A 13,462-nucleotide genomic window follows, 5' to 3' on the forward strand; every position below is an offset into this window, starting at 1 on the left:
CTGATGTTTCCTGTTGAACCATACATTGACCTTTGAAATGTAAACTAAAATGTTTGTGTACAGAAAGGGCTAGTGGTTCCCTAGAAATGTAAACTAAAATGTTTGTGTACAGAAAGGGCTAGTGGTTCCCTAGAAATGTAAACTAAAATGTTTGTGTACAGAAAGGGCTAGTGGTTCCCTAGAAATGTAAACTAAAATGTTTGTGTACAGAAAGGGCTAGTGGTTCCCTAGAAATGTAAACTAAAATGTTTGTGTACAGAAAGGGCTAGTGGTTCCCTAGAAATGTAAACTAAAATGTTTGTGTACAGAAAGGGCCAGTGGTTCCCTAGAAATGTAAACTAAAATGTTTGTGTACAGAAAGGGCTAGTGGTTCCCTAGAAATGTAAACTAAAATGTTTGTGTACAGAAAGGGCCAATGGTTCCCTAGAAATGTAAACAAAATATTTGTGTACAGAAAGGGCCAGTGGTTCCCTAGAAATGTAAACTAAAATGTTTGTGTACAGAAAGGGCCAGTGGTTCCCTAGAAATGTAAACTAAAATGTTTGTGTACAGAAAGGGCCAGTGGTTCCCTAGAAATGTAAACTAAAATGTTTGTGTACAGAAAGGGCCAGTGGTTCCCTAGAAATGTAAACTAAAATGTTTGTGTACAGAAAGGGCTAGTGGTTCCCTAGAAATGTAAACTAAAATGTTTGTGTACAGAAAGGGCTAGTGGTTCCCTAGAAATGTAAACTAAAATGTTTGTGTACAGAAAGGGCCAGTGGTTCCCGAGAAATGTGAACTAAAATGTTTGTGTACAGAAAGGGCCAGTGGTTCCCTAGAAATGTAAACTAAAATGTTTGTGTACAGAAAGGGCTAGTGGTTCCCTAGAAATGTAAACTAAAATGTTTGTGTACAGAAAGGGCTAGTGGTTCCCTAGAAATGTAAACTAAAATGTTTGTGTACAGAAAGGGCTAGTGGTTCCCTAGAAATGTAAACTAAAATGTTTGTGTACAGAAAGGGCTAGTGGTTCCCTAGAAATGTAAACTAAAATGTTTGTGTACAGAAAGGGCCAGTGGTTCCCGAGAAATGTAAACTAAAATGTTTGTGTACAGAAAGGGCCAGTGGTTCCCTAGAAATGTAAACTAAAATGTTTGTGTACAGAAAGGGCCAGTGGTTCCCTAGAAATGTAAACTAAAATGTTTGTGTACAGAAAGGTCCAATGGTTCCTGGAGTGGCACCCCGAGAAGCTTCAGACAGGCTGATCATCTACCAGAACACATTTGACACACTGTACAGAAAGTTCATCACTTACACAGGGGGAGAGGAACTCTTCGGGCTCTCTGTAAGTTTTTTTTTCTTTTTTTTGGTTAATTTTTGTTAAGTTTTTTTTGTTACTCTTACAAGCCAATCCAGTTTGTTCCTAAACTTCCACTCTGTAATGAGTAGCTTATAATCTTTGTTTTCCCAGCCATCAGATTATCCCAAGCTGTAATGAGTAGCTTATAAACTTTGTTTTCCCAGCCATCAGATTATCCCAAGCTGTAATGAGTAGCTTATAAACTTTGTTTTCCCAGCCATCAGATTATCCCAAGCTGTAATGAGTAGCTTATAAACTTTGTTTTCCCAGCCATCAGATTATCCCAAGCTGTAATGAGTAGCTTATAAACTTTGTTTTCCCAGCCATCAGATTATCCCAAGCTGTAATGAGTAGCTTATAAACTTTGTTTTCCCAGCCATCAGATTATCCCAAGCTGTAATGAGTAGCTTATAAACTATGTTCTCCCAGCCATCAGATTATCCCAAGCTGAACCAAATCAAGAAAGAGTTGAACCTCCTGCAGAAGTTATATGGTCTGTACAACAGCGTCATCGACACGGTGCACGGCTACTACGACATTTTGTGGCAAGATGTCAACATTGACAAGATTAACAACGAGCTGCAAGATTTCCAGAACAGGTGCACCACTTGTCCTTTTAGTGCATCGTTTGTCCTGTTTTAGTGCACCACTTGTCCTTTTAGTGCATCGTTTGTCCTCTTAGGGCATCGTTTGTCCTGTTTTAGTGTACCACTTGTCCTTTTAGTGCATCGTTTGTCCTGTTTTAAAAAAAACTAAAGATTTAGTTTAGAAAAACTGGGGACATTTTTCACTAAAAGAAAAAAATTTCTCTTACCAGGTGCCGTAAACTTCCACGAGCTTTGAAGGATTGGCCAGCTTTTGAGGACCTGAAGAGAACAATTGATGACTTCAATGAGATGGTTCCCCTCCTGGAGTTGATGGCCAACAAGGCCATGAAACAAAGACACTGGCAGCGCATGTCAGACCTGACGTCACATCACTTTGATGTAGAAGGTGAAAACTTCACACTTCGCAACATTCTAGAGGCACCCTTGCTCAAGTACAAAGAAGAAATTGAAGTAAGTCATTTTCACTGGTTCATGTTTGAATCACATAATGTGTGCACAAATATCTTTGCTACTAAAATTATGGCATTGCCACTCCATGATTTAACTGATGTTACATACACTCCATGATTTAAGTGGTGTTTCAATGATTGTCACTTCATGATTTAAGTGGTGTTTCAATGATTGTCACTTCATGATTTAACTGATGTTACATTGATTGTCACTCCATGATTTAACTGATGTTTCAATGATATTCACTCTATGATTTAACTGATGTTACAATGATTGTCACTCCATGATTTAACTGATGTTACAATGATTGTCTCTCTATGATTTAACTGATGTAACATAGACACACCATGATTTAACTGTTTCAATGATTGTCTCTCCATGATTTAACTGATGTTACAATGATTGTCTCACCATGATTTAACTGTTACAATGATTGTCTCTCCCCCATCAGGACATCTGTATCAGTGCGGTTAAGGAAAAGGACATCGAAGCCAAGTTGAAACAGGTGGTGACCGACTGGGGCACGCAGGAGTTCACCTTTGGTAACTTCAAGAACAGAGGGGAACTTCTGCTGCGTGGTGACACCACTAGTGAAATTGTTTCACTGATGGAAGATTCCTTGATGGTCCTTAGCTCACTTCTTAGCAACAGGTCATTTCATTTGTTCACTTGTTAGCCACAGGTCATTTTATTTATTCACTTCTTAGCAACAGGTCATTTCATTTGTTCACTTGTTAGCCACAGGTCATTTTATTTATTCACTTCTTAGCAACAGGTCATTTTATTTGTTCACTTAGAATAAGCCAAAGTTCTTTAATCCATACATTTTTTCAAATGTAGACTTTGAAGTAAAGTTGTTGCTTAAAGCTTACATTACTCTCAACAGTAAAATTATGTTAACATTAAAATTATGTTAACAGTAAAATTACTGTCAACAGATACAATGCTCCCTTCAAAGTATTCATTGTTGTCTCTCTCTGTAAACAGATACAATGCTCCCTTTAACGTATACATTGTTGTCTCTCTCTCTGTAAACAGATACAATGCTCCCTTCAAGAAAAATATCCAGACTTGGGTGGCCAACCTGACCAACTCCTCAGAGATCATAGAGAACTGGATGACAGTTCAAAACCTGTGGGTCTACCTGGAGGCTGTCTTTGTTGGCGGAGACATAGCCAAACAGCTGCCCAAAGTAAACATTTATCACATGACATAGCCAAACAGCTGCCCAAAGTAAACATTTATCACATGACATAGCCAAACAGCTGCCCAAAGTAAACATTTATCACAACACAAGACATTTATCACAACACAAGCCACTCTAAAAAAATGTATCACATTCATTTTGCCGGCGGTTTTTTTTTTTAAAATTTTTTAATGTTTCAAGTCTTTATACAGCTGATAATTCCAAGTGTATATTTAAAACAATTTTCAGGAAGCCAAACGCTTCAGCAACATTGACAAGTCTTGGGTGAAGATCATGACAAAAGCCCACGAAACCCCCAACGTTGTGCAGTGCTGTGTGGGGGACGAGACTCTGATGCAGCTTCTACCCCACCTCCTGGAACAGCTGGAGCTTTGTCAGAAGTCTCTCACTGGGTATGTCCCTGTCATGACAGGCCTGGGTATGTCCCTGTCAACTTAGGCCTGGGTATGTTTTAGGCCTGGGTATGTCCCTGTCAACTTAGGCATGGATATGTCCCTGTCAACTTGGGCCTGGGTATGTCCCTGTCAACTTAGGCCTGGGTATGTTTTAGGCCTGGGTATGTCCCTGTCATGACAGGCCTGGGTATGTCCCTGTCAACTTAGGCCTGGGTATGTCCCTGCCAACTTAGGCCTGGGTATGTCCCTTATGTCCCTGTCAACTTAGGCCTGGGTATGTCCCTGCCAACTTAGGCCTGGGTATGTCCCTTATGTCCCTGCCAACTTAGGCCTGGGTATGTCCCTGCCAACTTAGGCCTGGGTATGTCCCTGCCAACTTAGGCCTGGGTATGTCCCTTATGTCCCTGCCAACTTAGGCCTGGGTATGTCCCTTATGTCCCTGCCAACTTAGGCCTGGGTATGTTTTAGGCCTGGGTATGTCCCTGTCAACTTAGGCCTGGGTATGTCCCTGTCAACTTAGGCCTGGGTATGTCCCTGTCAGATAGGCCTGGGTATGTCCCTGCCAACTTAGGCCTGGGTATGTCCCTGCCAACTTAGGCCTGGGTATGTCCCTGCCAACTTAGGCCTGGGTATGTCCCTGCCAACTTAGGCCTGGGTATGTCCCTGCCAACTTAGGCCTGGGTATGTCCCTGCCAACTTAGGCCTGAGTATGTCCCTGCCAACTTAGGCCTGGGTATGTCCCTGCCAACTTAGACCTGGGTGTGTCCCTGCTAACTTAGGTCTGGGTATGTCCCTGCCAACTTAGACCTGGGTATGTCCCTGCTAACTTAGGCCTGGGTATGTCCCTGCCAACTTAGGCCTGAGTATGTCCCTGCCAACTTAGGTCTGGGTATGTCCCTGTCAACTTAGGCCTGGGTATGTCCCTGCCAACTTAGGCCTGGGTATGTCCCTGTCAACTTAGGCCTGGGTATGTCCCTGCTAACTTAGGCCTGTATATGTCTTCCTGCTAACTTAGGTCTGGGTATGTCCCTGCCAACTTAGGCCTGGGTATGTCCCTTATGTCCCTGTCAACTTAGGCCTGGGTATGTCCCTGTCAACTTAGGCCTGAGTATGTCCCTGTCAACTTAGGCCTGGGTATGTCTTCCTGAAAACTTAAGCCTTTGTAGGTACCTTGAGAAGAAGAGGTCTGATCTCTGCCATATGGTTTCCACAGGTACCTTGAGAAGAAGAGGTTGAGCTTCCCCAGATTTTTCTTTGTGTCTGACCCAGCACTGCTAGAGATCCTGGGCCAGGCCAGTGACCCCCACACCATCCAGGCTCACCTGCTGTCTGTGTTTGACAACACCAAGAATGTCCGCTTCCATGAGAAAATCTACGACCAGATCTTGACCATCATTTCCTCTGAAGGGGAGGTCATTGAGGTACTCTTACTTGCCCACTAGTTCCAAGTGAAAAGTATTTTTATTGATCGTAATAATTGCTCAATAATGTGTGTACAATAGAAATTAATAGAATGTTGTATTAGATGTTTATTCCAATCACTCAATAATGTGTACAATAGAATGTTGTATTAGATGTACAATAGAATGTTGTATTAGATGTACAATAGAATGTTGTATTAGATGTGAGTCACTTTCTTCTGTAGCTGGAGAAGCCTGTGAAAGCAGAAGGCAACGTTGAAGTGTGGCTCATGAGCTTGATGACCATGTCCCAGAAGTCCCTGCATGCTGTCATCAGGACAGCAGCCATGACCATTCAGGATTCCAGCTTTAACCTGCTTGAGTTTCTCAACACATTCCCTGCACAGGTACGCTAGCACATTGACCATGTACAGGTGCACTAGCACCCTGGACCCACACAGGTACATTAGCACCCTGGACCCACACAGGTACTCTAGCACACTGAATCCACACAGGTACTCTAGCACCTGGCCCACACAGGTACTCTAGCACCTGATCCACACAGGTGCTCTAGCACCCTGAACCCACACAGGTACTCTAGCACCTCACCTACACAGGTACTCTAGCACATTAAGGTAGTTATGTTGTTGACTGTCATGTTTGTGTTCCCAGGTTGGCTTGCTGGGAATTCAAATGATCTGGACACGTGATGCCACTGAAGCACTGACCAATGCCAAATATGACCGTAAAATCATGGGTCAAACAAACGACTCATTCCTTAAGCTGCTGAACGCATTGATTGACCAGACAACTGCTGACCTCACCAAAGTAGAGAGGACCAAGTTTGAGACTTTGATCACCATTCATGTCCATCAGCGAGACATTTTTGATGACCTGGTAGGAAATTTTCATCCTATGATAATTTGATACGGTCCACTAACTCGCCTTTACTTTAAGTATCACTAAAAACATAAACTCTATTTGATCTGTCCTTTTTACTAGCAGGTCTGAAGTTTTACTATTGATGAAGTCTTGTGTATTTTGTTCCCAACTGTTTATGAAATCTGGGCTTCTCTTCTAGTGTCGCCTGCACATCAAGTCCCCCACAGACTTTGAGTGGCTGAAACAGTCCAGGTTTTACTTTGTTGAGGACCAGGACAAGTGCATCATCTCCATCACAGACGTGGACTTCATCTACCAGAATGAGTTCCTCGGCTGCACAGAGAGGCTGGTCATTACCCCACTAACTGACAGGTGAGAGGCTGGTCATTACCCCACTTACCAACAGGTGAGAGGCGGTCACTACCCCTCTGACAGGTGAGAGGCTGGTCATTACCCCACTAACTGACAGGTGAGAGGCTGGTCATTACCCCACTAACTGACAGGTGAGAGGCTGGTCATTACGCCACTAACTGACAGGTGAGAGGCTGGTCATTACCCCACTAACTGACAGGTGAGAGGCTGGTCATTACCCCACTGACAGGTGAGAGGCTGGTCATTACCCCACTGACTGACAGGTGAGAGGCTGGTCATTACCCCACTGACTGACAGGTGAGAGGCTGGTCATTACCCCACTGACAGGTGAGAGGCTGGTCATTACCCCACTAACTGACAGGTGAGAGGCTGGTCATTACCCTACTAACTGATAGGTGAGAGGCTGGTCATTACCCCTTTTTACCAACAGGTGAAAGGCGGTCATTACCCTACTAACTGACAGGTGAGAGGCTGGTCATTACCCCTCTGACAGGTGAGAGGCTGGTCATTACCCCTCTGACAGGTGAGAGGCTGGTCATTACCCTACTAACAGACTGGCACTATTGTTGAGCAAATTTTTTTTGTCTGCAGGTGTTACATCACCCTAGCACAGGCACTTGGCATGTCAATGGGCGGGGCACCTGCAGGGCCTGCAGGCACAGGCAAAACAGAGACAGTCAAGGACATGGGTCGCTGCCTTGGCAAATATGTTGTTGTGTTTAACTGCTCCGATCAGATGGACTTCAGGGGTCTGGGCAGGATCTTCAAAGGTCAGTGTCATGTTTATAATTTAGATCAGTATCTTGTTTACAATTTGCTTCATTCAATATTCTAAAATAACCTACAATTAATGTTTTGTTAAAACAGTTTCCTCTGAACAACACCAGCTCACAAAATTGCAATCAGACAACAATCAGCAGTATAATTATTAAGTTATAACTTGCTAGACCAATTCTGACAGATGATAATAAACCAAATCAAAATATATTTTTCTTGATGTTTGACAACAGCATTAATCAACCATTTATGTTTTGATCAAGACTAAAAGATTTCCCCAGGTTTGGCACAGTCTGGATCATGGGGGTGTTTTGATGAGTTCAACCGCATTGACCTCCCTGTCTTGTCTGTGGCTGCCCAACAGATTGCCATTGTCTTGGCCTGTAAGAAAGAAAGGAAAAAGAACTTTATCTTCACAGATGGTGATAATGTAGAAATGAATACAGAGTTTGGCATCTTCCTTACAATGGTAGGGTTTACTCATCTTTTAGTAATAACATTTGCTAGAGAATCCTTTTTTCAAAATAGAATGCCTGAGATATTTTTACTGTACCATAGAACCCTGGTGTAATATTTGAAAGCTGCCTCAGATATTTTTATTGTACCCCAGAACCCCGGCTACGCTGGACGCCAGGAGCTGCCAGAAAATCTGAAAATCAACTTCCGTACTGTGGCCATGATGGTCCCAGATCGTCAGATCATCATCCGCGTCAAGCTGGCCGCTGTTGGCTTTATTGACAACATTGTGCTGGCTCGCAAGTTCTACACACTTTACAAGCTCTGTGAGGAGCAGCTGACCAAACAGGTGACCAACATCACAAACATTCAGTTTAGTTTTAAATCATTCAATTTAATTGGTTTTAAACTAGTGACAAGCATTGAAATTTAACCAAAGGCTTATAGGGTAGACAACACAAGGGTTGATCCAATGTGTCTGATTGCCTCCACTGTAATGAAATGTGTCTGATTGCCAGGTCCACTATGACTTTGGTCTGAGGAACATCCTGTCTGTGCTGAGGACCCTGGGAACTGTGAAGCGCCAGAACCCCACAGAGACTGAGCAGACTGTGGTGATGAGAGTTCTAAGGGACATGAATCTCAGCAAACTGGTTGACCAGGATGAGCCACTCTTTGTCTCCCTTATCTCAGATCTTTTCCCAGGTAAACCAATCTCCCTCACAGATTTTACTGGGATCCAATCACAACAAATGTACCCACTCCCCCAGGATTGGGCGGGGAGGGGCTCAAGGTTTAAATTTTTTACCCAATATCTTATGTTGGCAACCAAATACCTTCTGTAAACAATCAAATACCTTATGTTGGCAGGCAAATACTTAATGTTAACAACCTAATAACTTATGTATACATTGTGTAGACAATCAAATAGCACTGTTTGCCTTGACCCTCCCCTAGGTATCACACTGGACAAAGCAGGCTACCCTGAACTTGAAGCAGCCATTGCCAAGAATGTGGACGATGCCAAACTCATCAACCATCCCGAGTGGACCATCAAGCTGGTGCAGGTGAGAAATCTCTGTGGCAGTCATCATGGATTGGGTAGATCTTATAGAGACCCTCTACTGTACATTTAGTTTTTCTCCCTCAGCTGTTTGAGACCCCTCCATTATAAATGTATTTTTTGTGTCCATCTATCAGCTGTTTGAGACCCCTCCATTATAAATGTATTTTGTTGTCCATGTCCTCAGCTGTTTGAGACCCAGAGAGTCCGCCATGGCATGATGGCCCTTGGCCCCAGTGGTGCGGGTAAGACCTGTTGTATCCACATCCTGATGAAGGCCATGACAGACTGTGGAGAGCCACACAAGGAGTGGAGGATGAACCCCAAGGCCATCACGGCCCCTCAGATGTTTGGTCGGCTCGATGTGGCAACCAATGATTGGACAGACGGCATCTTCTCCACTCTATGGAGGAGGACGACCAGAGTTAAAAAAGGTATGAATGGACCAAAGTCTTCAGTTGTATGAATAGATGGCGGTACCAAAAGTTTAAGTTGTATGAATAGATGGCAGTACCAAAAGTTTCAGTTGTATGAATAGATGGCAGTACCAGAAGCTTCAGTTGTATGAATAGATGGCAGTACCAAAAGCTTCAGTTTTATTCTGGTGGGTTGTTGAGAAAACTTTGAACTTTTCCAGGAGAACACATCTGGCTGGTACTAGACGGGCCTGTGGATGCCATCTGGATTGAAAACTTGAACTCTGTCCTAGATGACAACAAAACCTTGACCTTGGCCAATGGTGACCGTATACCCATGGCCCCAAACTGTAAGATCATCTTTGAGCCACACAACATTGACAACGCCTCCCCCGCCACTGTCTCTCGTAATGGGATGGTCTACATGAGCAGCTCAGGCCTGGGCTGGAATCCTATCCTACGTGTAAGTTTGACCCATATCCTAATATCCTATCCTACGTGTACGTTGGCCCACGTGTAAGTTGCCCAATATCCTATTCTACATATAAGTTAACTTGTATCCTACTCTACATGTAAAATATCCCCCATGTACAGACCCCCATGCGCTGACCTCCATGTACTGACCACCATGCAATGGCCCCCATTTACTGACCCTATGGGTTTACCTTCATATACTGACCCCATGTAATGTGTTTTATCCAGGGCTGGCTAAACCTGCGTCCAGCACATGAAAAAGATATTCTCATGGGTTTGTTTGAAGGATCTTTTACTGCATTGTGGAACTATGCCATACAGAATCTGGAATTCAAAATGGACATTTTGGAAGCTTTTGTCATTAGTCAGGTGATAAAAAATTGTTAATTAATTTCAACTTTATTTTATAATCAGCTATTATAGATATCAGTTGTGAGTTTAATGTGCTATTATCTCATGACAAACTGCAATAGAGATCTTGACTTAAATGCAACAATGTCCCCCATAAAGGCTTGCAAGTTGATGACTGGACTGATCACCATGAAGGATGAGAAAGAAGGCACAGGGCAGCTGCCTAGAGAAGTGTATGAGCGCATCTACATCTTCACACTCATGTGGAGCATCGGAGCTTTCCTAGAGCTGGATGACCGGGCCAAGATGGAGGAGTTTCTCCGCAAGCACGAGACCATCAGACTGGACCTGCCAAAGATCCCTGATGGCCTGGATGCCACAATGTTTGACTTCATGGTGGACGCTGATGGTTAGCAGTTTAAAAAATTAGTTTCATTGTTCATTTTTGGGGAAGGGCGGTTACTTCACTTGACTGGTCTTTTGTTGCAAAACCTGCACACAAATTTTATTTTAATTTTGAAATTAGCTACTTAGAATTTTTCAGTGTCTGTAGAATATCTTAATTTGAAAAAGCAAGAAATCTGTGTAGAGTTTAGGAAAACTTAAATCTTGAACAGAGAGCATAGGATCAAATAGACAGTGTGGTCTAACGGTAGAGACTTAAACTGCTAACCCAAAAGTCTCAAGTTTTGATCCCAGGCTAGAGTCAGTTAGACGTCCCTGAGTCCACCCAACTCATGGGTACCTGATTCATGTTAGGGAAGTATAGGTGATTGAACATAGTGCTAACCACATTATCCCTTCAAATGCCGAAGTCACTGAAATAAGGGAACTCTTCTTCACCTGCCATATGGACCGTAAGGTTCAAAAGGAACAATCTGGAACAACCAATTTTTTTCTTCACATTTGATTAATTGTCATAAACTAATTGTAGCTTCTTGACTTAAAAAACTAATTCTCTGATACTATTGTGTTGCTAGGCAACTGGGTGTACTGGGGTGAGAAGGTGAGCAGCTACATCTACCCCACTGACCACGAGCCTGAGTACACCAGCATCCTGGTGCCCAATGTGGACAACGTGAGGACTGAGTTCCTCATCAACCTGATCGCCAAACAAAACAAAGCCGTCCTGTTGATTGGTGAGCAGGGCACAGCCAAGACTGTCATGATCAACAACTACATGGGCCAGTACAACCCAGAGTACCACATTGGCCAGTCGGTCAACTTTTCTTCAGCCACCACACCTCTCATGTTCCAGGTCAGTTCCCTGATACATGGCGTCTAATGTTTGGTTTTTGCTCACATTTTAAAAAAATTGTGTACCAGTATTTTCTTTTTTCAGTCTTACAATTTGGAATAATTTTTTTTATCTTTTAAGAATAAAAATTAAATATGCTGAATTAATCAGTTTTGCCTTTGGAGTCAGCCAAGCATTATTGTTGTTTAACCAACTTTCCCCCAGCGCACCATTGAAAGTTACGTGGATAAAAGAGTTGGCTCCACCTATGGGCCCCCTGCAGGCAAGAAAGCCACTGTGTTCATTGATGACATCAACATGCCTGTCATCAATGAGTGGGGCGACCAAATCGCCAATGAGATTGTCAGACAACTCATGGAAAACCGTGGCTTCTACAGCTTGGAGAAGCCTGGTGACTTCACAACTATTGTTGATATGCAGGTTGGCTTTCTTATAACTTATATTCACAACTATTGTTGATATGCAGGTTGGCTTTCTTATAACTTATATTCACAACTATTGTTGATATGCAGGTTGGCTTTCTTATAACTTATATTCACAACTATTGTTGATATGCAGGTTGGCTTTCTTATAACTTATATTCACAACTATTGTTGATATGCAGGTTGGCTTTCTTATAACTTAAATTCAACACACTGAATATCACTGGTCAAAATCTATTATTGCAATGTTAACTTTTCAGTTGCTATTCTTTCTTATCATTTCACATCTGTATTCTGCTGCCATACATCTCTGATTTTGAAAAAACTCCAGCCATTGACAATTTTCTAAACACCTCCCAGTTTTTGGCAGCCATGATTCAGCCAGGTGGAGGTCGCAATGACATCCCCCAGCGTCTGAAGCGCCAGTTTGCCATCTTCAACTGTACACTGCCATCCAATCCATCCATTGACAAAATCTTCACTGTCATTGGGCTGGGACATTTCTGCAAGGAGAGAGGCTTCAAAGAGGATGTCATTGCCATGGTCAGGAACTTAGTGCCCATCACTAGAAGACTCTGGCAGTTAACCAAGGTAAATTTAAAACTTTTGTATGAAGAGAGACAGTGGTTGAAATCAACTCATTGTTTACTAGCTAGTGTAGTATTTGTCACATTGACAAATTATTTATCTTTGTACCATCTGTATTTTGAAATAAATGATCCACCACACTTGTAACCAACAGCTCAAAGACTGAGGTTAGACTAAGCTTCCCATGAATGTCAATCTACCCCATATCCCAGAGGTCACATGACCAAAATCTCCAAAAAATACTGATTCAATTAGCTCGCAAGAACAAAAAAATAAGGCTCCACCATCCAATTAGATCATGATTATGTCCTTTGGTAATACCTACATACATTTGTAATTATTTTACAGATTATCAAAATACATTTCTAAAATTGAAATTACTCTTTCCAGATCAAAATGTTACCAACACCAGCCAAATTTCATTACATCTTCAACTTGCGAGATCTGTCTCGCATCTGGCAAGGCATGTTGAACACTATCAGCAGTGTCATCACTGATGTCAAAATCCTGATGGGGCTCTGGAAACATGAATGCTGCCGTGTCATAGCTGACAGGTGACGTGGGGAAATGTGTGTGTGTCAGAGTGGGAAATGTGGGGGAAGGGATGTGGTGTATCATAACTTTATAGTAAAATGAGCTTGGGCTGATTAATTTATTAAATGTTGGACACAAATACACAGGGAACCTCCACCAGCTGGTGGGTAGCAAAACAAACAAAATAATTTATTAAATGAATGATACTAGAATATTGAGCTTTTTGCTGCACTGACTATAAAATTCCAATTATAATGATGATTTTTTGATCAGTTTGGTATGAAATCTATATGTAAAATATGTTTGATGATTTATTGTGGTATTGCATGTACTGTACTATGTGAATAACTTTACCGTTATGTCATTCATAATAAAAAGCTTTAATTTCAGATGAAAAGTAGCCACTTCAATAGTTTTACTTAAATAGTTACCCTTAAATGTTACACTAAAATAGTTACCCTTATATGTTATAA

At 42.3% G+C, this 13,462-nt stretch overlaps 1 protein-coding gene across 2 annotated transcripts in view; it reads left to right on the forward strand.

Moving 5' to 3' along the window:
* Positions 1-13,462, forward strand: part of LOC131936683 (dynein axonemal heavy chain 5) — a 59,834-nt gene that overhangs the window by 17,936 nt on the left and 28,436 nt on the right. For both annotated transcript variants that reach the window (XM_059293732.1, XM_059293733.1), the window contains exons 26-48: positions 1,190-1,321; positions 1,766-1,935; positions 2,154-2,394; positions 2,846-3,045; positions 3,433-3,586; positions 3,830-3,993; positions 5,210-5,417; positions 5,642-5,803; positions 6,069-6,293; positions 6,478-6,650; positions 7,242-7,420; positions 7,709-7,896; positions 8,038-8,232; positions 8,402-8,588; positions 8,841-8,950; positions 9,134-9,380; positions 9,584-9,825; positions 10,065-10,205; positions 10,347-10,596; positions 11,168-11,445; positions 11,650-11,865; positions 12,228-12,458; positions 12,846-13,009. In XM_059293732.1, coding sequence (XP_059149715.1) covers positions 1,190-1,321; positions 1,766-1,935; positions 2,154-2,394; positions 2,846-3,045; positions 3,433-3,586; positions 3,830-3,993; positions 5,210-5,417; positions 5,642-5,803; positions 6,069-6,293; positions 6,478-6,650; positions 7,242-7,420; positions 7,709-7,896; positions 8,038-8,232; positions 8,402-8,588; positions 8,841-8,950; positions 9,134-9,380; positions 9,584-9,825; positions 10,065-10,205; positions 10,347-10,596; positions 11,168-11,445; positions 11,650-11,865; positions 12,228-12,458; positions 12,846-13,009 — 4,457 coding nt within the window. The remainder of the gene's footprint in view (positions 1-1,189; positions 1,322-1,765; positions 1,936-2,153; positions 2,395-2,845; positions 3,046-3,432; positions 3,587-3,829; positions 3,994-5,209; positions 5,418-5,641; positions 5,804-6,068; positions 6,294-6,477; positions 6,651-7,241; positions 7,421-7,708; positions 7,897-8,037; positions 8,233-8,401; positions 8,589-8,840; positions 8,951-9,133; positions 9,381-9,583; positions 9,826-10,064; positions 10,206-10,346; positions 10,597-11,167; positions 11,446-11,649; positions 11,866-12,227; positions 12,459-12,845; positions 13,010-13,462) is intronic.

The sequence above is a fragment of the Physella acuta genome, unplaced genomic scaffold, assembly GCF_028476545.2.
Source record: "Physella acuta isolate Inbredline_101_S28 unplaced genomic scaffold, ASM2847654v3 ptg000184l, whole genome shotgun sequence".
NCBI lineage: Eukaryota > Metazoa > Mollusca > Gastropoda > Physidae > Physella > Physella acuta.